Source organism: Emiliania huxleyi (genome assembly GCF_000372725.1).
Source record: "Emiliania huxleyi CCMP1516 unplaced genomic scaffold EMIHUscaffold_40, whole genome shotgun sequence".
Lineage (NCBI taxonomy): Eukaryota > Haptophyta > Isochrysidales > Noelaerhabdaceae > Emiliania > Emiliania huxleyi.
In genome coordinates this window covers 212,079-237,787 of record NW_005198965.1, presented here as the reverse complement: position 1 = coordinate 237,787, position 25,709 = coordinate 212,079, and the positions used below count along the sequence as shown (strand labels likewise).

Sequence of the window (25,709 nt, the reverse complement as noted above, 5' to 3'; positions counted from 1 at the left end):
GAGATGCCGCCGACCGAGCAGCGCGACAGGGCAAAGGACTTGACGTCGATAGCGACCGGGCCCTCCTCGATAGACTCGTGGCCGAGCAGCTTATCCATCGGGATCCCGCAGACCACGTCGGCGATGACGGGCTTCAGGCCGGCTTCGACGGCGCCCATGAGCGCGTCGGTGGCCCACACGCGGGCGTTCGAAGGCGTGGCTGCCGCAGCGGGCGCAGACAGGAGGAGGGCGGATGCGAGCATGTTGATGAGGCGGGACCGAGGCTCCCGAAAAGCTGCTTCAAGCGCTCCTTGAGGCCGGAGGAGGAGATGGAGTCACGCGATTGTTTTTCTCGAGTTTTTTTCTTTTTACTGACAACGAGGGATAGGAAGAAGCAGACGCCCAGGGGGTAACATGGGGACGGCTAGCACCACACCTTTCTCACCTGCCCGACGGCAGCTGGGGCGGCTGGGTACCCTGGGTTCCCGTCGGCAAGCAAGGGCCTCCTGAGGGAGGGAGGGTGAAGAGGATGTAGAGTGTAGAGCGTGAAAGCACACACGTCCCGCCTCAGCGTGGATCGTGCTTGTAACTCAATCCTCAGACGGAAAACGCGCGCTAAGGACGCACGAACTCAATGTCACGCACTACTTTCCACGTGGCATGCCACGTGGAAAGGGCGTGACATATGCATCACACAGCCCCAGCACTCAGGCGCTGGAGCACACGACTCTCCACTCGCTAACACCCCCCTTGCCACGACACCGGCTCGGGGCACTTCGCATGCGAGGGGAGCACACGCGACACAGAGAGCTAAGGCATCAGAAAGGACACGTGGGTGCGGAAGGCAGCAGGCGGGAGTGGCTTGGTGAGCACGTCACTCGGATTCTCGGAAGTGTTGACGTGCTTCACTGTCAGCAGCCCATCTGTCTGGTACTCGCGCACCTTGAAGTAGCGGCGAGAAATGTGCCGCGAGTTGTGCGTGACCTTGCGCTCACGTGCCAGCGCCTCTGCACCACTGTTGTCCACGTACAGCTCGGTCGGCGCATCTTGGGGCATGCCAAGCTCGGCCAGCACCTCCCGGGTGTGCGCGATCTCGGTCGCCGCTTGCGAGGCCGCCATGAGCTCAGCCTCGGTAGACGAGAGAGCGATACAGTGCTGGCGTTTGCTCGCATAGCGGATCGGTGCGCCAGCCAGCATCAGGCAGTAACCAGTGGTGGAGTGAACGACGGCCCAATCCGAGTCGGAGTAGGCGACGAGCCGTCCCCCCTTGCTACCGTCGAAAGTGACCCCCTGGTCTGCAGTCGCTGCAAAGTAGCGAATACAGTCGTCGGCGCACCGCTCGAGTTCTTCGGTGGGGAAGGTGAGAGCACGAGCGAGTAGCCCGACGGTGACGGCGCAGTCGGGACGAGCGCACGGCACAGGGTAGATGAGGCTCCCAACCTTTGACCCGTACTGCGCCACCCGCTCCGCCGGAAGGATATGTTCCCGATCGAGGGCTCGTTCGTAGGCCTTCACCAGCGACGCGTCACTGGGGAGGGAAGGTGCATCACGACCATCGACGACTGAGGCGTAGCGCTTGGCTAGCGTAGTCGCATAGCTGGAAGCACTCAGGCGGATAATGCCTCGGTCAATGTACTCGATATTCATCCCAAGGAAGTAGTCTGGATTCTCCCGCACCGTAATCTCGTTGAACTTTGCACGCAACGCCTCGATCTCTTGCTCCACTGGCGCGGCTGCATCAGCAGTGACAAACAAGTCGTCGACATATGTGGATAGCTCGATTGACGCCCCCCCTGGGTAGCGTTTCACGAAGAGGCACGGATCGCTCTCGCAGCGGGCGAAGCCCTGGTTCACCAGCTGTTTGTGCAGCGTCCGATACCATATGCGGCCGGCGTCTCCTTGTCCATACAGCGGCGTCCCCAGTTTCCAGACGAGCGGGACACCACGTTCATCGCGGCTCTGGAAGCCGGGCGGAGGGCGGAGGTAGCATTGCTCGCCTTCGCCGGGTTCTCCCTTGAGGAACGCCTGCCCAATGTCGAGCGCGAAGTACCGCCGCGGCGCCGGAGTGGTATTGGACATCTCGTGATCTCGGCACGCACGAGGTCGCGAGTCTGGCATTTCCAGTTGCTGTGGCTGATCGCAGGGGCGAAGCACTCTAAACCAGGGTGCCGCACGTCGCGCTTCGACTTGCAATCGTTGGCAGCGCCAGCGCCCCGACGACATGAAACGCGACGCGTCCGGTGCGCGCGGTGAGCCTAGGCGTCCTCCGCACCAGTCCAGGCAGCCGCACAATCCCACGCGCGAGACGTCGCACGAGAGAGAGAGCCCCGGCCAGGTACGCGAGGTGGAGCGCATAGGCAGCCGCCAGGAAGGCGGTGAGTATCGCAAATGGTGGCGCACCGACGGTGACGTGCGACGGCAGCGACGGCGCCCACCGCAATGGCCCCTCCAGCTGCGCCGCCTCCCGAAGCCCCCCTCGCCACAGGCCAGCGAGCGCGAGCGCGGGCTGCGCGAGGAGTGGCGCCCAGCCAACGCCGATCATCCAGAGCAAAAGGAAGAGCCCCACAAGGGCGACGCCGGAGAAGAGCAGCCACTGTGAGGCGTCGACCACCTCGACGGGCGACCCAAGGCGGCCGAGGGAGCCGCAGGCCGAAGGCGGCATGCCGGTGGCAGAGGCCTCGCGAGCGAGGCGGGCGCGAGCGAGGTGGGCCGCGAGGGGAGCGAGGCGGGTGCGGCAGAGGTGCCCACGCCACACGCCCTGCAGCGTGACAACCGCGGCGACAGAGCGCGCGGCCGCCTTGTACGCGGCGTGCCGCGCGCGCCCGATGCACCCTTGCCCGATGCGCTGCAGGACGCCGGTGGCAGCGGCCTCGAGAGCGAGGCGGAGATCCTCCCGCTCCCGAGCGAGGCGGATGCGGCAGAGGCGCCCACGCCACACGCCCTGCAGCGCGGCGACAGCGGCGACAGAGCGCGCGGCCGCCTTGTACGCGGCGTGCCGCGAGCGCCCGATGCACCCTCGCCCGATGCGCTGCAGGACGCCGGTGGCAGCGGCCTCGAGAGCGAGGCGGAGATCCTCCCGCTCCCGAGCGAGGCGGATGCGGCAGAGGCGCCCACGCCACACGCCCTGCAGCGCCTCGACGCCACGCTCGGCGGCCTCGTACCGAGCGAGGCGGAGCACGGTGGCAGGGAGACCGAGCTCGCCGTGCCAGAAGCCGTGGGCGGCCGCCCGAACGCGCTCGAGACTTGCAACCTCGGCGGGCCAGAGCCTCCAATCCCAGCCGGCCTCGCACTCCCAGCCGGCAAGAGCCTCGCCCTGCCAGCCGGCCTCGAGCAAGAGCATGGCCGCGACCATATCGGCGTGCGGCGAGTCGGAGAGGATCGCGCGCACGGCGGCGCAGACCTCCCCAAGAGCCTGCCGGACCCACCGGCGCAGCTCCTCGTCCCCGGGGCGGCACTCAGCGTGCGCGGAGTGGCAGTCGTCGCGCGCGGCGGTCTCGGAGTGGATCTCAGGCGACCGAGAGGCGGCGGCCTGTGATCCGCCGTAAATGATGTAGGGCGCAGGCCACGGGCTGCTGCATGCGCCTCCGCCGCCCGACAAGGCGATGGGGGACGCGAGAACTCCTGAGCCAAGGTGGAATGGCTGCGGAGAGGCGAACCCAGCGGACCACGGCGACGCCGCGGCGCCATCGGGGAGCGTCGGCTCCTCCCGCGCCGCCGGCGACGCGACGGCGACGGCGCAAGTCGACGACCCGATGGAGATGTCGAAGGCGCCGTCCTCGCTCTCCTCTTCCTCGTCGTGGAAGGGGACGGCGTGTTGGGGGGCGGGGTGGCGGAAGGGCAAGCGAATTATCGGGCAAGCGCTGCCGGATGATCGCCGGTGGGGGAGTGATCGGCAGCCGGCTCGGGTTCGGGTTCTGAGGCTGTCCATGCTCGGTGGATCTGTCTTGACTCTTGTCCTCCCCGACATGACATGACAGAGTGTCCCTTGTAATGCATGCGAGAGAGTGCGGTTTGTGTTCTTGTTTTGTATCTTTCTCCTCTCCCCTTAAGCCCTCCTGCGTGGCGCGTGCTCCCACCCCTCCGTGTCTGTTTTCTTTGTTTATGCCTTTCAGCAGCTTCCAAGGAAGGCCACTAAAGACAACAAACACAAAACACTAAAGACAACAAAGAACACAAACCGGGGAGGAGAGAAGAATTCTCGGCCTCTAAAGGAAAAAATAACGCTCCCAAGGGACCATTGGGTTTGTACTATTAACAACGCTCCCAAGGGACCATTGGGTTTGTACTATAAAAACGAAGGCGCTCTCAAAAAATAAGAAAAACGCGTCCAGCGGGCTCCGACATCAGCGGAGCGGTGTCGGCAAACGCAGCCATCAGGGGTGATGTTCGCACTCATCTTGCTCCTCGGCGGCGCATTCGCGGCGAACCCGGACGCTCCCCACCCTCACGGCGGCAAGCTCTCGCCCTACGTCCTCGGCCCTCCCACCGTCCTGCTCTCGCGGGAGGACGAGGAGGAGCTCGCCGACGGCAAAACAATCATGCGCGTCATCTCCAACAGGCCGGCCGACGAGTCTCGGGAGGGCGGGGCGCGGCGGCTGCTCATGGTGCGTGACGTCGCCGCGCCCAAGGACGTAGTGCTCGACCGCATCGGCGACTTTCCCGCGTATCCGCGGATGGTCAAGGGGTGCGACGCGTGCCACGTGTACAAGCGGGAGGGGCGGCCGGACGGGACGGAGGAGGTGCGGTGCGAGTATCGGATCCACGCGCTGCACCTCAAGTTCCGCTACTTTATGAGCCACCAGATCGACCCCGAGGCGGGCTGCGTCGTCTGGAACCTCGACTATGAGCGCGAGTCTGACCTCGACGACTCGGTTGGCTACTGGTGCACGACCTAGCACCCCGCCCGCCTCCCCGCCAGCGCCGGCCGTGCGACGCGCTCCTCGCGCGCCGCCGACGCCGTGTGAATCCTTTCCGTTGCCCCCACGGCCTCCGCCGACTGCGCCGCGCTGGCCCCGCCCCTCACAGGTACATCCAGCCGCGCGGGCGGCAGTGCTGCCGCGTCTACTACAGCTGCGACACAAAGCTGCGCAAGTGGGTGCCTGCGCCCGTGTACGCGCTCCTCTCCAAGACGGCCGTCAAGCAGGAGATTCGCTACGCCTCCCAGACGCCTCCCAGACTCCTCCCCCCTCCCGGGCGGCCCCTCCCGGACGCCGGACGCCTCCCCCGTCATAGGCGACTATCTGGGTCAACAACGAGGCGGTGAGCGAGTGGGCGAAGCTGCGCCAGCAGCAGGGGGGGGGAGGGCCGCTCGGGCTGGGCGGCGCGATGCGCTCGGCGAGGGATGCGTGGGAGCGCGCGCTGCCCAAGGGCAGGGCGGAGCCGTGGAAGCTGCCTCGGCTGCCGTGGGCACGGCCGACCAGCCTCACCGTGCGGGGCCTCGGCGCCCATCCGCGACACCTCTCGCAGTGCTGAGGAGCGGGAGCGGCGGGCCGGCGGACGGCGAGGCTCACCGAGAGCATGCCCGCCCGACTGCCGATCCACCGATCGTGCGCGTGGGGCTTGCATGATGCGTATGCGGTGAATGTTCTGTGGGAGACCCTTGTAGTAGTAGTACAGTTTGTCGGTAAACACAAACAAAACTTCGATTTTTCTTTTTCCGGCCCAGCGCCAGCCGCCACATCCAGCCACATCCGCCGCTTGGAGGGTTTAGCGTGTGAGCCAGTCCAGCTAGGAGGTGTGCAGCACCTCCTATTGTACAGACTTGACTATCGGCTGTCCGACATGGCTCGGGCGCTGTCCCGGAAGCTGTCGTCACACTCCTTCCCGCGCTGCGACGGCGCTGCCATCGCCGTGCTGCTTCGCCCGAGCGCTGAAGACGGCGGCGACAGCTGGCGGGGCGAGGGGAGGATGCAGTCAGAGCGCCGAGCCATCCACTCACCCTTTGCTGACGACACCGGAAGCACGCTCTGGGCGTCTGCAGCTGCGCTATGCGCGCACCTCGCGTCGCTCGACCCGGCGGCGCTGCCCGCAGGCCCGCGGGTGGAGCTCGGCACCGGCCTCGGGCTATGCGGCATCGCGCTCGCGAAGCTCGATGCGGCGAGGGGCGTGAGGGAGCCGCTCGTGTGCACCGACGGCAGCGACGACGCGCTGCGGGCGTGCCGCGACAACATCGCGCTCAACGACATCCGCGCGGAGACCGAGCGGCTGGAGTGGGGCAACGTCCGCCAAGCCGAGGCGCTCCTCCGACGGCTCGGGCGGCGGCCCGGCCTTATCATCGGCTCTGATCTCACCTACTCCCTCGACTCCATTCCGCCTCTGGTCCAGACGGTCGCAGCGCTCGGCGCCACTGCCACGCTGCTCGCCTTCCCGCCGCGCATCGGGGCCGGCTCGCTCGCCGTGCGGGATGGCTTCAGGTGCGAGGAGCACGCGCGCCTCGCACGGCTCGCAAAGCAGGCCGGGCTGGTCGTGCGGCAGGCCGGGCCGTCGCTGAGCACTCACGTCAACGGAGAGGAGGTCGTCCTCCTCTCCCTCGAGAGAGGCGACTAACACTAAGGATAGAAGAGAGAGAGTGAGTGAAATACAGATAATAGAGTAGACAAAGTATCTAGAGATACAGTCGTCCTCGTCGGTCGCGCATGGGCCGGGCGTGCACCACGTGTGTGGTTTTTACAGATTACACGCATATCGCGCCGGGCTGGGCGCACGGCGCGCCGCTGGCGGTGCCGCGGGCAGTAGCCAGACCCACCACCCGACTGGGACTGCGGACTGGTGGTGGTGCCACCAGAGCGCTATCTGTCCCAGAGCTGAGTTCCATTTCACTGTGGCTTAGCCCGCGCTGTGTCCGTAATCTTCCGTATAAGGCGGTCGACCACTGCTACCACTACTAGCGCTCGGAGCTGACATGTATCGCGCGTGGTACATATCAACCAAAACCCCACGTCGTACATATCAACCATACCGGCGCGGGGACATCGGATGCGCGCACAGTGTCAGAGCAGTGCGAGCACTCACACGCTTACACACGTCGGGTGGTGGCGCGGCCGTCGTGGCCAGATCGCCGACGGAGCGGCGTTACTTTGCGACCGCCGTGGGCAAAGACGACTCGATGGCGGCCCAGACCTCGGCGGGCGCCTTGTTTGCGTCGACGCGCTTGACGGCACCCGACGGCTCGTAGTGCGCGAGGATAGGAACCGTCTGCTCGTGGTAGGCGGAGAGGCGCGTCTTGAGCGCCTCCTCCGTGTCGTCGGCGCGCTGCATGAGGGGCTCGGACGTCTCGTCGTCGAGCATCGTCTCGGCCGACGGCGCCTATCCGCCGAGGGGGCGCGCTTCGGAAGTCTCTCGGAAGTGTCGCCACGCGTCGCCTCGAGCCGCCGCGGCGCCTGCCCGTCCTGGAGCGACTTCGGGCGAGCGAAGCTGACGTGGTACGAGCGTCCCGACGCCTTGTGCACCCACCTGCGCGGGGGAGGGGGGCGGGGGTCGGCGGAGCCTCCTCCCGCGCCGCTGCGCCGCGGCCGAGGTGCTCTCGCGCCGGCCGCAGATCCGCTCCGTCAGCACCTCGTCCGGCACTTCGAGCGCGAGCACGAGCGTCACCGCGTCGCCCGACGCCTGCAGCATCTCGTCGAGCATCTTTGCCTGCGCGGCGCGGCGGCGGCCGGCTCAGAGCCGAGCCCAGAGCGTCTCCTCTCCCTCTCCCTCTCCCTCTCACGGCGCGGCCGCCTGCTCGACGGTGCGCGGGAAGCCGTCGAGGATGAAGCCGCCTCGGCAGTCCGGCTCCGTGATTCGCTCCCGGATGATGGAGACGACCAGCTCGTCGCTGACGAGCCCGCCCGACGCCATCACGCCCTGCGCCTGCTTGCCCACGTCGGTGCCCGCGGCGACGGCGGCGCGCAGCATGTCGCCCGTCGAGAGCTGCGGGATGCCGAGCACGTCCACAATCTTGGGCGCCTGCGAGCCCTTGCCCGCTCCCGGCGGGCCAAACAGGATCATCACGTTCTTGCCGTCGCTGCCGCCGGCGAGCATCATCAGCGACGAGCGGCGAGACCGCAGTGGCAGCGAGGTGGCCGAGCGCTCGGCGCGGCGGGAAGAGAGCGCGACGGCAGGGCGCTCCTGCCGGACCGCGCCAGCGGCGACCGGGCCAGAGGTGGTGACGAAGGCCGACGGCGCCAGGCCGAAGGCGAAGACCGTGGCGAGGAGCATCTGTGCGGATGCGCGCGTGTAGTGCTTCCGAGCTCGCGCGAACAAGAAAAAGCGCAAGGTTCACACAAGCATTCTCTCACATCCCTCCCTTGGGTTGTCTGTTTTCTTTCTTTCTTTCTTTCACATGACAAGCGATCCCACGATTCAATTTGCGAAAGACGAGGCTGGCTGTTCTTCACCTTCACCTAACCTAACCGCCTCGCGCTTCCTTCAAGATCCTGCTCGTGCGGGTGGGGCCACCATGTCTTCCTTCTTCTCCCATCCCTTGTTGGCGTGGCGTGTCGCGTGTTTCTTTCTTCCGCCTGCACACTTTTCCCTCTCTCTTCAGGTAGTCCCCACCACCCGACGACGCTATGGGGATCATGTGTCTTTTGTGACACAGGCGGTTCCCTTCCGCCCTCGCGGGAGTCGCTTCTAGGCAGCTCCCGTGGTGTACCTGTGTGAGTGCCAGTGCGCGCCAGTCCCGTGCCCAGTGTCGCTACCCAACGCGGCGAAAGGATACCCACCTCGAGAACCTCGAGAGAGTGTCGCCACAGCATGAGGTTTTGTTGCGATCAACCACTCCGAAGTGGACTGTGGCCGCCTTGTGCGAGCCGCGGTAGCGTTATCGTCCGATGTCCGACCAGCCCTCCTACCAGCTCGCCAGCCCTCGCGGTCCGCTGCGTCAGTCACGCGCCAGCAGGGCGTCCAGCGTCTCGCTGCGGTCCGAGCGGTGGTCAAAGACGTCTGAGGATCCGCAGCTTCTGCTCGACGCGGCTGTGGCGGCCACCGAGCTGCGGGACGGAGTGAGCGTGCTCAGCGACGCTCAGCTGAGGGTGGCGTGGTGCGCCGCGACGATGAGCGGCGTCTACCCCGGCCAGGCCCACGAGAACCAGGACCGCTTCGTTGCCAGAAACTACACTGTCGCCGAGGACGGCAGCAAGGCGGCCCTGTTCGGGGTCTTTGACGGGCACGGAGCATCGGGCCACACGGTGGCCCAGTTCGTCTGCGATCGCCTCGCCGAAGGCTTGAGGAGCGTCGCCGACACCGAGGCCATCATCGAGTCGTTTCAGCGCGTCGATGATCTCCTCGAGGCGGAGCCAGACGTGCCCAGCGTGACGAGCGGCACGACGGCGTGCGTGCTCGCGATCGACGCGGAGGACGGCGTCGCCCGCGTCGCGAGCCTGGGCGACTCGCGCGCGCTGCTCGGGAGCCTCGACGGCGGGAGCTCGCTGGCGGCGGAACAGCTGTCGGACGACCACACCCCAGCCGACTACGAGGAGTACAAGCGGTGCAAGGCGAGCGGCGCGCGCATCATGACGATGCCTCAGCTGCGCGGCCTCGAGCCGTGGGCCGACAGCTGGGAGAAGGACCGCGGCTCCGACGATGACGCCGAGGAGAAGCTGCGCATCTTTGCGCGCGACCGCGACATGCCCGGCTGCACGCTCACACGCGGCTTTGGGGACAGCATGGCAAAGAGCCTGGGCATGATCGCCACGCCCGAGATGAAGACGGTGCCTCTGACCGCGGCGGACCGGTACATCATCCTCGCGACCGACGGCATCTTCGACGCCCTCTCCAACGAGCGCGTGCTCGAGCTTGCCCGCCAGCACGGGGAGGGCCCGGGAGGCAGCCCGCGCGAGGCGCCTTTTGCCGAGCGCGGAGCGGCGGAGAACCGGCGCTTCACACAGCATGAGTTGTGAGCAGGCGTGCCTCAAGCTCGTGCGCGAGGCGGCGGAGGAGTGGCTGGCCGTCGACAGCAGGACCGACGACATCACCGTCTTGGTGGCGCGGCTCGAGTGGCTCGAGCAGGACGTGACCGCGCCGGCGGCGGCCGAGGCCGATCCCGGCGGCAGGCTCTCCACGGCCACGGAGGGCGGCTTCTCCTTCATGCAGGACTATGACACCTCGGGCTCGCCCCGCGTCTCGCCACGCGCCTCGCCACGCGCCTCGCCACGCGCTTCCTCACGCGCCGCGGCGCACAAGCCAGCAGAGGCGGCGGGAGGCGAGGCGGCGCCCGCCGCCGCAGCGCCGATGCCGATGGTGCGGCCGCTGACGATGACGAGCAGCCTTCGCGCGCCGTACGTGCCGCCTACGCACATGCGCAAGCTGCCGCAGCCGCCGCCGGAGACGCCGAGGGACGAGGCGGGCAACCCGTTGCCGAGCGCGAGGAGCGCTAGGAGCGACACGAGCGAGCCTCCGCCGAGCGCGAGGGGCGCGCCGAGCGCGTCTGTCCTCGCGCACCTCGCGCACCTGCAGCGCGACAACTCGGAGAACTCCGAGTCAAACAGCGCCAGGCTCAACCCCGACTTGCCCTCGCCGAGCACGACGCAGAGGCGGCCCGCCCCGCCCCAGCCCTCTCTCGGGACGCGAGGAAGAGCAACCCGAGCCTCGCTCGTGAGCTGTAGGCCTGGCGCGAGCCCTCCGTCGCGCCCGCTGAGCTCGCTTCAGAGCTTTCCGCGGCGGCCCTCACCGACGCGGTCGCGGCCAGAATCGCCCGTCTCCTCGCTGACTTCCGTGCCCAGCGACGGCGAGCTGGTCCCCACGCCCGACAGCGAGCACACGCGGCTGGGCTGCTTCCACAAGCGGTGCGGCAAGCTTCTGCACACCTGGAAGCGGCGCTGGGCCACCATCGGCGCCGGGTCGCTGAGGTACTATGCCGACGCCAGCTGCACCGAGCTGCGTTGCTCGATCCCGCTCGAGCACACCTCCGTCGCGGCGGTCACATTCGAGGCGTCGCAGCTGCCAAGGGGCGTTGGTCCTCGCCGCGGCTTCCGGCTAAACATCAAGGGCAGCAAGGCGCTGCTCGGGTTCCCTGCAGATGCCGGGGCGGGGGAGGAGTCGCTAGAGGCGGCGGCGTGGGTCGCGCGGCTCCAGTCCAGAACGGACGTCTCGCCGCTTGCCGCCAGCATCGCGTCGATGCAGGAGCCGGCCGGCGAGGGGACCGACTTCATGTCGGACGCGGAGACGCTCCCACCGACGGCGCGCGTCTCGCAGCGGGGCGAGGGCGACGTGCTCGCCCGGACCGTGCAGCAGGTGCTCACGGCGGAGCTGGAGGAGCTCGAGTTTGCCTTTGAGGAGTACACAAAGGTGTCCACAGAGGCGGTGGCCGTGGCGGCGGCCGCGACGCAGGCGGCGGCGGAGCAGGCGGCGAGCCTCCGGGCGAGCAAGGCGTGGCAGACGCGCGGCTCGTCCACGATCAAGGAGCCGGTGGAGGAGGACCGCGCCGACGAGGAGCACGCGAGCGAGCGCGTGCCGAACTCGCACTCGCGCTCCACCATCACCGACCGGCTCTCGCAGCGGGCCTCGCAGCGCGAGTCGGCCACCATGGGCAAGCTGGTCTCCGAGCTCGCAAAGACGCGCAAAGAGGCGGCGGCAAAGGAGGAGGCGTGGCAGGCGGAGCGGCAGCGGCTCCAGCTGCAGGCGGACCGGAGCAAGGCGCTCGAGGCGTCGCTCCAGGAGCAGCTGCAGCAGGCGAGGCGAGAGCTCGCGGGCGCGAAGCAGGAGCTCGTCTCGGCGAGGGAGGCTGCCGCCGCCGACCCCGCGCCAGCCGCCCCGCCGCCACCACGGCCCGAGCTGCCGGCGCAGCGGTCGGGCGGCATCGAGTCGGGCCGTGTTGCGAACTTCAAGTCGCTCTTTGAGGGGAAATGATGTAGCATGTACCAGGCCGGCTCACCTCGGTCCTCGCTGTGGGGAAGGGAGGGAGGGTCGGAGTGGAGGGGGGGAGGTGGGGCGGAGAGGGGCTGCGCGGGTAGAGGGTATTTGTGGGGCTATTTTGCGGTTTCGCCGTTCTCCTCGGCGAGTCTCGTGTCGTCTCGAAACGATCGCGGTGTTGGCTAGAAAGCGAGCGCGCCACACGCGCGCGCAACGTGCCCATCATCGCGTTCAGGCCCAGTCATGACACGCACGAAAACTTCTAAGCCGCCTCCGGCTGTGCGAGGAGCTGGGCGCTCGCACACCCTGTGGACACACGCGCTCACTGCAGTGCTCGCTGCAGCCGCAGCCGCCGCTGCCTCCCGCCACCTGTCGACAGCCGCATTGGCCTCCACGCATCGTTTGGCCGCCTCCCGCTCTCCTGTCAACGAGTCTGAGCGGCTGCAGACCGAAGATGCTCCAAGGTACGCTGAGCATCTCGGCTCGTACAGCGAGTACATCATCATTGGCGCCGGCCCGGGAGGCATGCAGCTCGGGGCCTTCATGGAGGATGGAGGTGGCTCAATCGATGGTGCAGCCACACCCTCTTGCCTTTCACACATCTTTATCCTCCCTCCCTATCATTTCCGTCAGGTGTCGACTACCGGATCGTGGAGCGTGGCTCTCGCGTTGGCACCTTCTGGGAGACATACCCTCGCCACGACCAGCTCATCTCGCTAAACAAGCGCTACACATCGCGTCCGAGGGAGGAGTTTGACGAGTTCAATCTGCGACACGACTGGAACTCGCTCCTTCCGGCGGCGGCGGCGGCAGCCGGGGTCGGCGGGAGGTCGACGGGTGCGCGCGGCGCTCGAGGCGGCGGGGGCGCGTCTCCGCGATTCACCGACTTCTCGTCCCGCATGTTTCCGGCGCGCGAGGAGTACCTCGCCTACCTGCGTGCGTACCACCGCTTCCACCGACTGAAGGTGCAATTTGAGTGGGAGGTGGCGCGCGTCTCGAGGCGACGCATCGGCGATCACGAGGGCTTCGCGCTGCAGTCGTCGGCCGGGCGTTTCCTCACGTGCAAGTACCTCATTGTGGCGACTGCGCTCGGGCGGCCATACGTGCCCGACATGGAAGGCATTGAGCTGGCGGACGGGTACGAGTCGGTGGACGTGCGGGAGGAGGCTAGCGAGGGAGGCGGGCGCTGGGATCGTGGTTCGGGGAAGGCTCCTCATCCATCTCCCCTCGCCTCTGCACAGGCGTACAAGGACCAGCGCGTACTCGTTCTCGGGCTCGGCAACGCCGCCTTCGAGGCGGCAGGCCGCGCGCAGGCGACCGCCGGGTACGTGCACATGATCGGCCGCTCGCACGGCGGTCTCAAGCAGTCTTACTTGCCGCGCGCAGGCGACCGCCGGGTACGTGCACATGATCGGCCGCTCGCACGGCGGTCTCAAGCAGTCCTACTTCACGCACTACGTCGGCGACCTACGCGCGGTGAACAACGGGTTCTCCTCCCCCGAGACCGCGTCCGCCCTCCCAATCCCCGCCCGTGACATACACATATGTCGCCGCGTCCCCGCAGCCTCCTCGACACGTTCTTCCTCAAGTCGCTGGACACGATCGACGTCGACACCGACCTCGAGGGGCGCAACTGCTCGCTAGCACGCCGGGTCTCGCCGGGCGGCAAGCCCGAGATCGACTTTGGCTGCGGCGGCGGTCACAACCCGTCGTACCGCGAGGGATACGATCGCGTGATCCGTTGCCTCGGCTGGGTCTTCGAGGACCGCCTCTTCGAAGACGCCGTCAAGCCGACACTCAACCGCGATCTCGGCCTGCTCGGCGGTAAGTACCCCGCGCTCACAGAGTCGTATGAGTCCGTCAATGTCAAGAACCTCTACTTTGCGGGCACCCTCTCGCACGCGCACGACTACAAGCGGTCTGCGGGCGGCTTCGTGCACGGCTTCCGCTACACCGCGCGCGCGCTGTACAGGCTGCTGCGGCTCAGCCACCAAGGCGTGCGCTGGGAGAGCCAGCGCGAGCTGGGCAGCACCGCGGCGCGTTCGGTGGCGCTCGCCCTGCAGAGGCGCTTCCAGTCGAGCTCGGGGTTGTACCAGATGTTTGGCGAGCTGTGCGACGCGGTGCTGGTGCGGGACGCCTCCGCCACCTACATGGAGGAGGTGCCGCTGCGCTTCATCGCGCACTCTGCCTTCCCAACCTCTCTGCGGCTGCTGCTGACGCTGCACATGGACTACGGCAACAAGGGCCACAACGGAAGGGGAGACCTCTCCTTCGCGACCCGCGAGGTGGGGCGCGCGCACTACTCGCAGTTCCTCCACCCCATCCTGCGCGCGTACGAGCCGTCGGCCGAGAGTGGGCTGCCGTCCCTTGTCTCCGAGTTCCACATTATCGAGGATTTGCTGACGACGTGGGACGTCGACGCGCTGCACCTCAAGCCGCTCGAAGAGTGGATCAGCCGCGTGTACGAGGGCGACTACACCTCGCAAGAGGAGCGGCTGACTGCCCGTTTCAAGGAGTACGAGGCCAACCTGACGCGCGAGGAGCGCCGCGCCGGCGCGAAGAAGGTCGATCCCTACTTTGGCGCATTCACCTTTCCCGCGGTGAAGGGAGCGATGTGAGAGCGCGAGCGCTGTGGGGCTTCGTGCGGCCTGCTGTGGATTCTTGGTGTGGCCACCAGTACGGTACTAGGTAAAAGGGTGGGGGTGGGGGGGGGTTAGGGGGGGGGGCACGCGGGCCATCAGCCACCTTGAGGCAACCCTCTCTGGCGCCGGCAGAGTTCGCAGTGCCCCGCGCAGACAGCCAGCCGCCGCGTCTCCCGGCTCGCCCCCCGGTGTGTATGCCCGGTCAGTGCCTGGACGACCACAACCACTATACCGCGTTCGGCCGATCTTGTTCGGCCGATCTTGTTCACGGCCAGCCAGCTGATGCCGGGATCCGGCAAAAAGTTTTATATTCGGGGGACCAAGACGGGTCGGTGGTGCCCCTTAGCCCTAGAAGCAGAAAGAAAGAAAGAAGACAGACAAACCCTAGAAGCACTCCCAGGGAATGGGCTTTTCCGCATGCGGGCTTCCCAGTCGCAGGCACCCATGCCGGCCTCCTCTAACCGGTTGAAGCGAAAAAGAATTTTACAACAAAACTCCCTCGCACGACACAAGGGTGAACCTTCTTTTCTAGACGGCTAGGATTGAGAGCAGCCTCGCTCTCAATCCTAGAAGTCGAAGATTGGGAGCAGCACTCCTCGCAATCGTAGCATCTCTGTGCGATTGTGAGCGCCTACGCTCGCAATCCTACACTCTTCTAGGATTGCGAGCGGGTCCCCTCGCAACCGGTGGGATCACTGTTTGGATTGTGAGGAGACCATCCCGGCGCGCTCACAAGCGCTCGCGGCTGGAGCGACTGGGAGCGCCCCCTGTGCGCCTGCCAGCAATCCTTGGATCTTTGGTACGATTGTGAGCGCAGCCGCTCATAGTCCTACATACAAGATGTAGGATTGCGAGCGCTACTGCTCGCAATCGGAGGCATGTTGCTAGGATTGTGAGCAGTGCTGTCACTCACTGTGCTATTTCGGGGCCCGGGGTTGTGCGTTTATGTGAGCAGTGCTGCTCGCAACCCTAGACTTTGCTCGGATTGCGAGCGCGCTGGTAGTAGTCGTAGGCGTCACCAGTCACCTTGGTTGGGAGCGGAGCTGCTCGTAGTCCTAGAAGATGTATGTATGTAGGATTGCGAGCGTAGGTAGCGGCTACGGCGTAGGCGCTCACAATCGCACAGAGATGCTACGATTGCGATGACTGCTGCTCACAATCCTTCGACTTCTAGGATTGAGAGCGAGGCTGCTCTCAATCCTATAGATAGCCGTCTGGGAAAAGAAGGTTCACCGACACTAGGAACGCTAGCAAAAAGAATTCTCGCGCGCGCCGAATAACGCGCTGCTGGCGCTGGCGCTGCAGTGACACTAGGCTACTCTCGCGCGCGGCGGTGCGTGCCGCGCCCGACTCGCGCCTGCGGGGCCGCACGTGCTTCTAGGGCTAAGGGCAGAGGCCGCGCGGGCGCGCGCGCTCGAGCAGGCTGTAGCTAGGAAACTCCTACACTTCTTAGCGGGAGCACTCTGCTGCAAACGACGAGCTCCCGCATGCTCCCCGAGGCGGACGCCCTTCGTGACAGCCTCGAGAGAACGCTCGCCAGCGTTCCGCGGCGATGGTTCACCTTTGAGCATTGCGAGCTCGAGGTCTCCTTTCGACTCTGGCACCACGTCGTGTACCAGCGAGAGCTTCGTGCAGGCTTGCTCATCGCCAACTTTCTCTACCTCGCGTGCGCCATCGCCTTCACCTCGTGGGAGAATCTACAGCACGCCGCGCCCGGAAATCAAACCTCCGCCGAGGCTCCTGCAGCCCGGAGCGGCTCGTCTGATCCGTACGAGCTGCTCAAGTTTGGGATGGAGGCTACTATCGTCGTCGTCCTCTCCCTCTCGTTTGCGCTCTCATTTGCGCCGTGCGTGTCCCACCGCCCACAGCTCTTCACGGCGGTCGTGCTGCTGCTCGTCACTGGTTTTGTCACCGTCCGCTCGGCCCTCAACGCGGACGGCGTCTTCTCTGCTCCGGCGCTACTAATCATCATCGTCTGCTTTGGGCTCGGCGCCTCGCTGCTGCGGATGATGTGCCAGGCAACCCTCATCGTCGGCGCGCTGCTTAACCTCCTCTACGGCGCGTTTGCCATCGCCCAGGCCTCCGACGCGCCTCCAGGCGCCGGCTGGTTTCCCGTCGCACTCTGCTTCTCCACGCTCACTTGCGTCATCGCGGCGCGATCCCTCGAGCGGGCGCAGCGCGACCTCTTCCTGATGCAGCTCGCGCAGACGCGCGCCGACAGGGCGAGCGCCGACAGGGCGAGTGCGAGAGGTAGCTTCCAGCACCACTCGCTCGCTGGCGCGGCTGCGCCGGCGACTTCGCTCGTGTCCCCTCTCCTCGCCGCAGCCGCCGCCGCTGCATCTGACCGGGCCGCTGCGCCCGCCGAGTCGACGGGCGCGGTGACGCCGCTGCGGAGAGCGGACGGCTCTCCTGCGCGGACAGCGCACGCTTCTCCGGCGCGGAGCTTAAGCTCGCCGCAGCCGAGCCCCAGCCCCAACCGCCCTCCGACTCGCTCCCACTCGGCATCGTCGCTCGACCAGCTGCGGCACGTCCACGGCCGCCCTCGCGCCGAGGAGGGGGAGGAGGAGGAGGAGCCTTTCCCTGCAGCGTCTCGGCACCTCCCCGTAGGCCTCCCCCACGGCGAGGACGCCTACTCGACGCCCCTCCCGCCGAGCAGCGGCGTCGCGCTGCACCGCGCCGTCCTCTCTTCGCTGCACGAGCTGCTGCAGCTCCGCGGCCTCACTTCGGGCGCTCACTCGCTCGAGGCGGTGCAACACGCCCTCGCCGAGACGGGCTCCTCCCTCCTAGATGCGGAACAGCCACCCGTCTCTCAATTCCAACCAGCCCTGGATCCGACGCATGTTTGGCCGTGTCGAGTCGCCGCAGTTCGTACACGCAGGCTCCTCCTCGCTGCACGAGTTCCTCGGCCGCTCGCTCGCTCGCTCTCTCCACGAGCTCCCGTCCCACCTCCGCTTCCCCCTCCCGCTCCGCAAGCGCGCCGTCTCCTCCGCCGCTGCTCTCGCCGGCCCGTCCATGGACGCCGCCGCCTCTGCTGCCGCCGCGCCTCCCGCCGCGCTGCTGCTGCTCCACAACAGCGCGCCGCAGCGGGACACCTTCGAGCTCGTCGATGCGAGCCAGCTGCCGCGCTGGCACACTCCCTACCCGCACATCCTCACGGGCTACCGCACGCGCTTCACGCGTCGGCTCGCGTGGGCGCCTATCCATCAGCGCAGCGAGACGCCCCGCCCCACCTCTGAGACCAGAGGACACGACAGAGATGACGCGGATAGGCGTCGCTCTTCCGGCTGCACAACGAGACGCTCAACGTGTGGACCGAACTACTGCCCGCGGCGGTGTTTGCGGGCTGGGCGGCCGAGATGCTGCACGCCCACGAGGCCGCGCCGCTCCACGACCGCTACATCGTCGGCGCCGGCTTGGTGTGCGCGAACGTGCTGCGGCCGCTCTGCTCGGGCCTCGCGCACTTGTTGCACTGCACCTCCGCCACCGGCTACATCGCCTGGTGGTCATGCGACTACATCTCCATCTCGCTCGCTATACTGACCACGGCGTCCGTCTACGGCCGCTTCGCTTTCTACTGCTCGACGCAGCTGCAGGTCCTCTTCTTCGCCTCGACCCTCGGCCTGCTCTCCACCTCGCTCGTCGCGGTGCTCGTGTCGGGAGACTCGTCGCCCGTGCTGCGGAACATGGCCTTCCTCCTCTTCTGCGTCTTCTCGAACGGCACACGCCCCGCCCACCACGCACCGTCCCCGCGACCACGCACCGTCCCCGCGCACCGCCCCCCCCCAGCTGCCCCCCCCCGAGTAAGCTGCCGGGGAGGGCCCGCGCTGATCTCGCCCCCGGCGCGGCTGCAGGGGTGCCCTTCATCTACGAGCTCTCGCTCCAGTACGGCCACGGACCTGTCCATGTGGCCGTGCCGTCCCCGTACATCTGGTACTGGTCCGCCTCGATGGGCACCTTTGTGCTCGGCCTCCTCGTCAAGGGATCTGGCTTGCCCGAACGGGCGCTGCAGCCCGCTCCGTTGGCGGACCTTCTCTTTACGAGCCACCAGCTGTGGCACTGCCTCGTCAATCTCGCCTTTGCGCTCGGCACCTTTCGTGCTTGGGACGTCTACTTGAGCTGGCGACCTGAATGCATCGACCCGGACAGTTGACCCTCAGAGAGGTAGGAATGCGTCATGTGGTGTGTACGTCGAAGAGTACAGTGTTCCCAGTCGAGTTTTGTACGTATACACGTTGGGGAGCGGAGAGTGGAGACTGGAGAGAGATAGGCACACAGAGGCCACTCGACTCTTCCCGGGGGCTCGCCCCGCGCCCCGCCCGCCGCGCCCCGCGCCCGCGGTGCCTCCGGTGAGCTTCGTGTTTTGGTACTTGTCGCGTTGCACGAATTCGAGAAAGATTAGAGAGATCTCACAAACGGCTCTGACAAACACGGCGCACATAGGTAGGAGTAGACATTCATAATACACACACATGAAAAAAGATCATCACAGTTCACACTAAAAATGTCGTGAGACTGAGAGCCCCGGACAGCCAAACAAACCGCTTGCCAATGTCCTTGCGGTCCTAAAGTGAATGGGGAAATTCGCTGGGTCCCCAGATGCTCGCACAAACTCCCCTGCATTGTGCCAAGCCAAGCTGGTGGCACGCGCCCACCTCACCCCTTTGAGATCGAGATGAGGACGCAACCGACTGCAGAGAGCAAGATGGCGACGCCGAGCCACGAGTAGTTGCGCCGGCCGCGAATCTCGCCAAAGACAAAGATGCCCCAGAGCGCGCCGATGGCGCCCGGCCCCGACGTGACGATGGGGAATGCGATCGACATCGAGACGGCCTACAGCGAGGTTCAGAGATGGGTCGGAGCAGGGGCTGAGGACGGGGAGGCGGTCGGCATCGGAGCTGCGTTGTTTGCGAGGAACCAGCAGGTCTGCGCGACGGCCCAGATGACGCCCGAGAGGAGGCCGGGCAGGATGAGCCTCGGGTAGACACGCGGCGCGGAGCGCATCGCCACGCAGTAGCAGACAAAGTAGACGGTCGACGCGAGGTAGATGCCGCAAAAGTGCGAAAAGACGTAGTCGAGCGGCTCGGGCGAGCCGTGCCGCGTCGCGATCAGCACCGTGTTCGGCGTGAAGTTGGCGCCGTAAAAGACGCCCGACAGCATCGCCAGCGCGACTCCGAAGAGCCGGTTCGCAGCAGCCCCGCGCGAGCCCGCCGCTGGCTTGGGCGCCGCCGGCTGCTGCGCCGCCGCCCCCTCGCCCGCCGCCATCGCCTCGGGCGGAGGCATCTCGAGGAGGACGTTGCCGCTCGCGTACGCCGACCCGCGCGGCAGGTGCTCGGGCGGGGCGGGGGGCCCATCCTCGGGTCGGACGCGCGTGTAGAGCGCGAGCGCGACGAGGACAAAGGCGACGCCAACCTGCGGGGCGGGAGGCGGGAGGGGCGGTGGGGCGGCGGGGCGGGTGGTGGGCCCCGACGGCGGGCGGCCGGAGGGGCAGTGGGCGGCGGCGAGGGCGGCGGAGAGGGCGGCGGCGAGGGCGGAGGGCGGCAGGGGCAAGGGCATGTCCGTGGGGCCATCGTGGCCGGGGGGGAGCGGGCGGTGCGGTGCGCGCACGTCGTTGAGCCACTCCGTCCTTAGCTCGTCGGCGGGCACGCCTGTGTGGCCAGGCGAGAGCCGGGCTCGGAGCCGGGCGCAAGAGGTCTCCCTCAAGTGCTGGCTCGAGAGGGGGATGCGACGAGGGAGAGCGCTGCGGCGCGGCAGCGACGTCGTGGCGCACCGGGAAAGAGGGCGTGGTTGAGGAAGCGACCGGAGGCCCAGCCAGTGAGCATGTTGGTGCAGCCTTCGGGGCAAGGGGGCGAGCGGTGAGGGGCGACGCCGCTCGAGGATGCCGCGGTGAGCGAGCGGCGGCTGCCCCACAGCAGCAGGCCCATCCCGAGGCCGATCGAGTTGATGACGGGCACTGCGCAGCAGTTGCCCGTCGCCCAGAGGGCGCCGCCGAGCAGCACGACCGGGTAGAACTTGACCGAGTACGCGTCCGGCTTGGCGGCCAGCTCGATCTCTGCCGCCGATGCGTTCCCGCCCGCCTCGGTCAGCGTGGTGCCCAACGGGTGGAAGAAGAGCACGATCTGCAGCACGAGGCCAAAGACCCAGATGCCGGTGCACATGACCCACTGATAAAACATGCCGTCGCCTGCGGAGGCGTGCGGCACGTGGGCGCTCTGCGCGTGCGTCTTCCGGGAATGAGGCGGCGCGCACCCGTCTCAAACTTTTTGACGGGCACAAAGTTGCTTCCGAAGCCCAGGATCGCAACCGCGATGCAGGCGTAGCCGGTCGAGGGCGAGATGGCGGCATCCGGCATCCTGGGAGCTCACTCACAGTACCGTGCGCGTCGTGTTGGGAGGTGGGCGCAACCTTGGTGGGCGCAACCTTGGCGGGCCTTGGCGGGCCTACCTATCTAGGCAGAAAAGAATGTATCTTCCGAAGGAAATGCGCAGAGCAGTGAAGCGCACTCGGCTTTTATCTTCTTGTGATTGTGCGGATGGGGGTACGTCAGGACGGGAACGCCACTCCACTTTGGTGATCGAGCTTTTGTACATGCGAGCACCTCAAACTTTGGTGGAGTCCGTTGGGATCTACATTACGCCACGCCTAACGCACCCCCTATCTGGGTAGGCGCAGGAACCCTGGGTGATCCACGCGGCGCACAACGCCTTGTGTTGCCGCGGTATCACTCAGCCACACCTGCACTCCACAACCATTAACCAGGAGCTCAAGCACTCCAGGCCACATGACAAACAACCCCGACAACGACGCGGGCAAGGCGCACTTCAAGGCCCGCCGGTTCGCCGAGGCGATCGAGTGCTTCACGCGTGCCCACGCCAGCCTCCCGAACGACGCTCTGGTGCTTGGCAACCGGTCCGCGGCGTACTCGAGCCTCGGTCAGCACAGCAAAGCGCTCGCCGACGCGCAGGCCGCCGTCGCGCTCGACTACGCGTATGTGAAGGGCTACTACCGCCAGGCGACGGCGCTGCTCGCGCTCGACCGAGCGGCCGAGGCTGCGCAGGCGGCGTCGGCGGGCCTGAACCTCGAGCCGCGGAACGGCCAGATGGCCGCGCTCAAGGACCAGGCGATGGCGCGGCTGGCTGCGCAGAGGGCCGAGGAGAGCGAGGGGAGCGGGGAGGGGTCAGACGACGACGACGACGAGGCGGAGGAGGCGGAGCAGCAGCAGCAAGACGTCCGGATGAGCGCGGAGGAGGAGGCGGAGCAGCGCAAGGCGCGCGCCGAGGCGCGCAAGGCGGCGGGCAACGGCCACTTCAAGGAGAAGCGCTACCGCGAGGCTGCCTCCGAGTACTCTCGCGCCATGGAGATTGACCCCGCCAACGCGACGTACCCGCTCAACCGCTCGGCCGCGCTGCTGCAGCTCAACGACGGGAAGCAGGCGCTCGCGGACGCGCAGGCGGCGCTCGAGCTGTCGCCCGGCCTCGTCAAGGCGCACGTGCGCGCGAGCAAGGCCCTCTGCCTCCTCGGCCGCTTCTCCGATGCGCGGAGGCGTGCGGGGCCTCGCGGGCGGCGCAAGGGCGCGCGGGCGCAGTCGCCTCACAGTCGGCCGTGTGGGGGAGTAGGCAGCTCGAGACGGCCGCCGGCGTGGAAGGCGCCTCGGCGACGCTCGCGCCCGAGTTCGTCGAGCTCGAGCGGCTCGAGTCTCTGCTGCGCAACGGCCGCGCCGCGCTGGAGCGCACCGACGCTCAGGCGCGCTCGAGCGGCTCTCTGCCTGCCGCCTCTCTCCTCCCTGCCGCCTTTCTCCTCCCCTGCCGTCTCTCTCCTTGCTGCCGCCTCTCTCCTCTCTGTCGCGCTCTCTCCCCTCGCCGCTGCTCTGCACCGCCGCTCTCCTCCCGCCTCCTCCCTCACCGCCGCCCCTCGCCCTGCCCGCGCCAGGCGGCTCGCGAGGCGGCGATGACTCTCTCGACCCTGGCGGACAAGTGCCCGTGCGCGGTCGGCGTGGCTTGCCTGCAGATGGAGGCTGTGCTCAAGTCGCGGCCGCAGCAGGGCTCGGCGCAGGTCCTCTCGAGCCGTCCCGCTGGCTGCCGGACATGTCCGCGACACGTCCCTCACATGGCCGAGACATGTCCAGGTCCTCTCCGAGTCGTCCCGCTGGCTCCGCTCGCACAGCGAGGAGCCGGACTTGCTCACCGTGCGCGGCAAGGCGCTGTACGCGTCGGGGCAGCTGGAGCAGGCGCGCCGTCCTCCCCGCCCCCGCCCCCCTCCCCTTCCCCGCCCCTCCCCCGGTCTTCACGAGGGGCGCGAGGCGGCGCGGCGCAGGCGCTCAAGCACTGCGCCGAGGCGCTGCGGCTCGACCCGGACCACTCTTCCGCGCGGAAGATGCGGCTGCAGATCAAGGAGCTCGAGGCGCTCAAGGCGGGGGGCAACGGCGCCTTCAGCGCGGGCAGGTACGACGAGGCGATCGGCCTCTACTCGCAGGCGATCGAGTTCGACCCGAACCTGCTCGACCTCCACCTCACCCTCTACACCAACCGCGCGACCGCAAAGTTCAAAAAGGGCGACTACGCGGGCGCCATCGCTGACTGCGACGCGGCGCGGCGCCGGCGGGCGGCCGCCGCCCTGCCGCAGCCCCTCGGCCGAGAGTCGTGTCTGTGCACCTGCCGTAGGCTCTCGGCATCAACGGGCGGCACCTCAAGGCGGTGCTGCGGCGCGCCGCCTGCAGACTCGAGCTGGAGCAGTACAACGAGGCGATTGCCGACTATGAGGAGGCGCAGCAGCTCGAGCCCAACGACCGCGGCATCGCGCAGTCGTTGCGGCAGGCCAAGCTCGAGCTCAAGAAGAGCCTGCGCAAGGACCTGTACAAGGTGATCGGCGTCGGCAAGCACGCGACCGAGAGCGAGATCAAGAAGGGGTACCGGAAGAGCGCGATGCAGTGGCACCCCGACCGGCACTCGGCGGGCACAGACGAGGAGCGCGAGGAGGCGGAGAAGCGTTTCAAGGAGGTTGGCCAGGCGTTCGACATCCTCTCCGACCCGCAGAAGAAGCAAAAGTACGACGCCGGCATGGACGTCGAGGAGATCAACGGCGGTGGCGGCGGCGGCGGCGGCGGCCACCAGCACGTGGACCCGATGGATATCTTTGCGCAGATGGGCGGCTTCCCCGGCGGCGGCGGCGGTTTTGGCGGCGGCGGCATGGGGGGGATGCCCGGCGGCTTCAACTTCAGGCATGGCTACTAGGGCGGGGCCGCCACGGGCCTCGCGCGCCCTCGCCGGCAAAGCCCTCCACCGCACGGTGCCGCGGGGGCCCAGCGCACACGCGCGCTGTGCAGGGCTTTGCGCGCTGCGCGCGCTTTCGGGGTCAAAGATCTCGGCGCACGGAGATGGCGCTGCCGCTGCGCGCTGGCCGCTGCCTGTGCCTCTGTCTGGCACGTGTCCGGCGGAAGCTTCGACTATATATTCTAAATGAGGAAGAGAAACCGCGTCGGTACGCTTGTCGAGACACGTTCAACCCCTCTTCTATATTATCGGCGGAGGACGGGCAGCTGACGTGCAGGTGCAGGGAGTGCAGGCCCGCCCCGAGCTGTGAGGGCTCGCGCTCGCGGGGCCCCGCACACATGCATCTGCCAGCGCCACGGCCCATCCGTCTAGGGATGAAAACTGGACCCAATCAAAACGACCATGCTGCGAGCTCACGCGTTTGCCTCCATCGACGACACCAGGTGAGACAAGAAGAAATCCTCCGAGGCGGCGTCGGCGATGTCCGTGAGGTCCTCGAGGCTGAGCGCCAGGCTGAGCGCGTCATCGGACATGGAGCTTGTGCGCGAAGTCGCCGGCAGTGGTGGCACCGGCCTCATTCCGTGCAGGCTCATGACGAGCCCCTGCTCGAGACCGTGCGAGCACCGCAAAGTGCTAATATCGGAAGCGGCGATCGCTACGCGGCGCTGAAGCTCGATCCACCTCGCAAAGGCGAAATCAGGACGCTCGCTTTGGATCTCAATCCCCTTCTTGACAGCGAGATGAACGGGAGTCTCTTTGGCTTGCGCCATAGCTCTGTGGCGAAGCCCCCCGAGACCGAGAGCAGAGACCGAGCTGAGACGCTCTCGATTGAGGTGAGGTTTAGTTTCATTCAAAAGTATGAATCTGAGACCTTTCTTCGATTTTTCTGTTAAATAAAAATCTCAAAAGCAGCCTCTCCCTCGACCAGCACATTTTGTCCGGTGAGAGCGGTCCAGGCCGATGAAGCGGGGGAAGCTCGCGCCGCCGAGGCGGCCCCCCCACTTCTCGCCGCTGGCCGCGGGCGACCGCACGTCCCACCCAAAGGGCGGGCTGGCGCCGTCGGCCGCAGCCTTTGCGCGCCAGTCGAGGTGTGCGAGGAGCAGCCGCTCTGGGAAGTTGCCGCACGGGTTCCTCCCCGACGTGCGCACTCCCAGCGGAAACCACCAGGCGAACCGCTCCAGGTCTGCAAAGAGGCGCTCGTACACGCCCATCGCGCCAGCCGGGCCGACCGCGTACTGGTCGTCCGCCCAGCAGGCGCCAGCGGGCCAGCGCGTCGCCCGCTCCTCACATACCCGCCAGGAAGACCCACTGTGATCCTGGGGCCCTCCACCGTGGCAGCCCAAGTGCACGACGTGGCCGCTCTCTAGCGCGAATTGCCGCCAGTCGAGGCGCTCGGCGAGGATCAGGTCGGGTCGCGCTCGTACCACCACGGCATGCTCGCAACCGGCGGCCATCTCGTGTTGCAGCCGCAGCTGGCTGGCCACAAACACGTTGCGCCACATCGAGATTGTGCGCGCGAGCTGCCTCTTGCCCCCGGAACTCTTGCCGGCGCAGTTGACATCGAGCCACTGCAGTGCATTCCCACCGGCTCTCTGGACGTGGGCGTGGAGTTCGGGGCTGTAAGTCTCCACGCTCGCAGCACAGAGCGCACGGCCAAAGACTCCACGGAGATATCTTCCGACCGAGGTGGCGTTGTCGCTGCTCACAAGCATGTGGGCAAACACGGCAACGTTGTCGCTGCCCGCCACCAGCATACGCTCCAGGGCCTCAAGCCCCCCCAGACCGGCGTAGCCGCCACTGAGGTCGAGTGCGTACCTGGAGCAGCCACGCGGGTATCCGGCCTTGTACGACCACGCAGGAAAGACTTTTGTCAGGTGAGGTGCATCAGGCTTCGAAGCTCGTAGAGCGAGAGGCAATGGCGCGGCGGCCGCTCCTCCTCCAGCGGTGAAGTTGCGCCACAGCGCGTCGCGGCTATCGCAGGTGCAGGGTGGAG

General features: G+C 67.1%; 6 protein-coding genes across 6 annotated transcripts; 4 read left to right on the top strand and 2 right to left on the bottom strand.

Annotated features, from left to right (window-relative positions):
* Positions 1–5,496: 5,496 nt before the first annotated feature.
* Positions 5,497–6,525, top strand: EMIHUDRAFT_209710 (hypothetical protein; the record flags this gene model as incomplete). Its single annotated transcript, XM_005770125.1, has 2 exons — positions 5,497–5,567; positions 5,739–6,525. 2 exons carry the CDS (start codon positions 5,497–5,499, stop codon positions 6,523–6,525), a joined length of 858 nt encoding a protein of 285 aa, XP_005770182.1.
* A 525-nt stretch (positions 6,526–7,050) lies between these two features.
* EMIHUDRAFT_65821 (adenylate kinase) lies at positions 7,051–7,965 on the bottom strand (the record flags this gene model as incomplete). Its single annotated transcript, XM_005770124.1, has 3 exons — positions 7,051–7,269; positions 7,432–7,611; positions 7,705–7,965. 3 exons carry the CDS (start codon positions 7,963–7,965, stop codon positions 7,051–7,053), a joined length of 660 nt encoding a protein of 219 aa, XP_005770181.1.
* Positions 7,966–8,744: 779 nt separating this feature from the next.
* Positions 8,745–14,426, top strand: EMIHUDRAFT_451307 (hypothetical protein; the record flags this gene model as incomplete). Its single annotated transcript, XM_005770123.1, has 9 exons — positions 8,745–9,797; positions 9,862–11,244; positions 11,359–11,664; positions 12,256–12,364; positions 12,442–12,476; positions 12,726–12,962; positions 13,050–13,136; positions 13,195–13,295; positions 13,373–14,426. Exons 1-9 carry the CDS (start codon positions 8,790–8,792, stop codon positions 14,424–14,426), a joined length of 4,320 nt encoding a protein of 1,439 aa, XP_005770180.1. The 5' UTR covers positions 8,745–8,789.
* Positions 14,427–15,937: 1,511 nt separating this feature from the next.
* Positions 15,938–18,600, top strand: EMIHUDRAFT_209706 (hypothetical protein; the record flags this gene model as incomplete). Its single annotated transcript, XM_005770122.1, has 4 exons — positions 15,938–16,828; positions 17,075–17,197; positions 17,720–18,192; positions 18,267–18,600. The coding sequence occupies 4 exons, from the start codon at positions 15,938–15,940 to the stop codon at positions 18,598–18,600; spliced, it is 1,821 nt and encodes a 606-aa protein (XP_005770179.1).
* Positions 18,601–18,836: 236 nt separating this feature from the next.
* Positions 18,837–20,874, bottom strand: EMIHUDRAFT_355695 (hypothetical protein). The gene is made up of 6 exons (XM_005770121.1): positions 20,697–20,874; positions 20,353–20,631; positions 20,218–20,280; positions 20,055–20,095; positions 19,350–19,859; positions 18,837–19,280 (listed from the first exon to the last, which is right to left on the bottom strand). The coding sequence occupies exons 1-6, from the start codon at positions 20,797–20,799 to the stop codon at positions 19,104–19,106; spliced, it is 1,173 nt and encodes a 390-aa protein (XP_005770178.1). The 5' UTR covers positions 20,800–20,874; the 3' UTR covers positions 18,837–19,103.
* A 354-nt stretch (positions 20,875–21,228) lies between these two features.
* Positions 21,229–24,515, top strand: EMIHUDRAFT_427424 (hypothetical protein; the record flags this gene model as incomplete). The annotated part of the gene is made up of 3 exons (XM_005770120.1): positions 21,229–21,509; positions 21,606–21,936; positions 23,138–24,515. The coding sequence occupies 3 exons, from the start codon at positions 21,229–21,231 to the stop codon at positions 23,675–23,677; spliced, it is 1,152 nt and encodes a 383-aa protein (XP_005770177.1). The 3' UTR covers positions 23,678–24,515.
* Between the last annotated feature and the right edge of the window lie 1,194 nt (positions 24,516–25,709).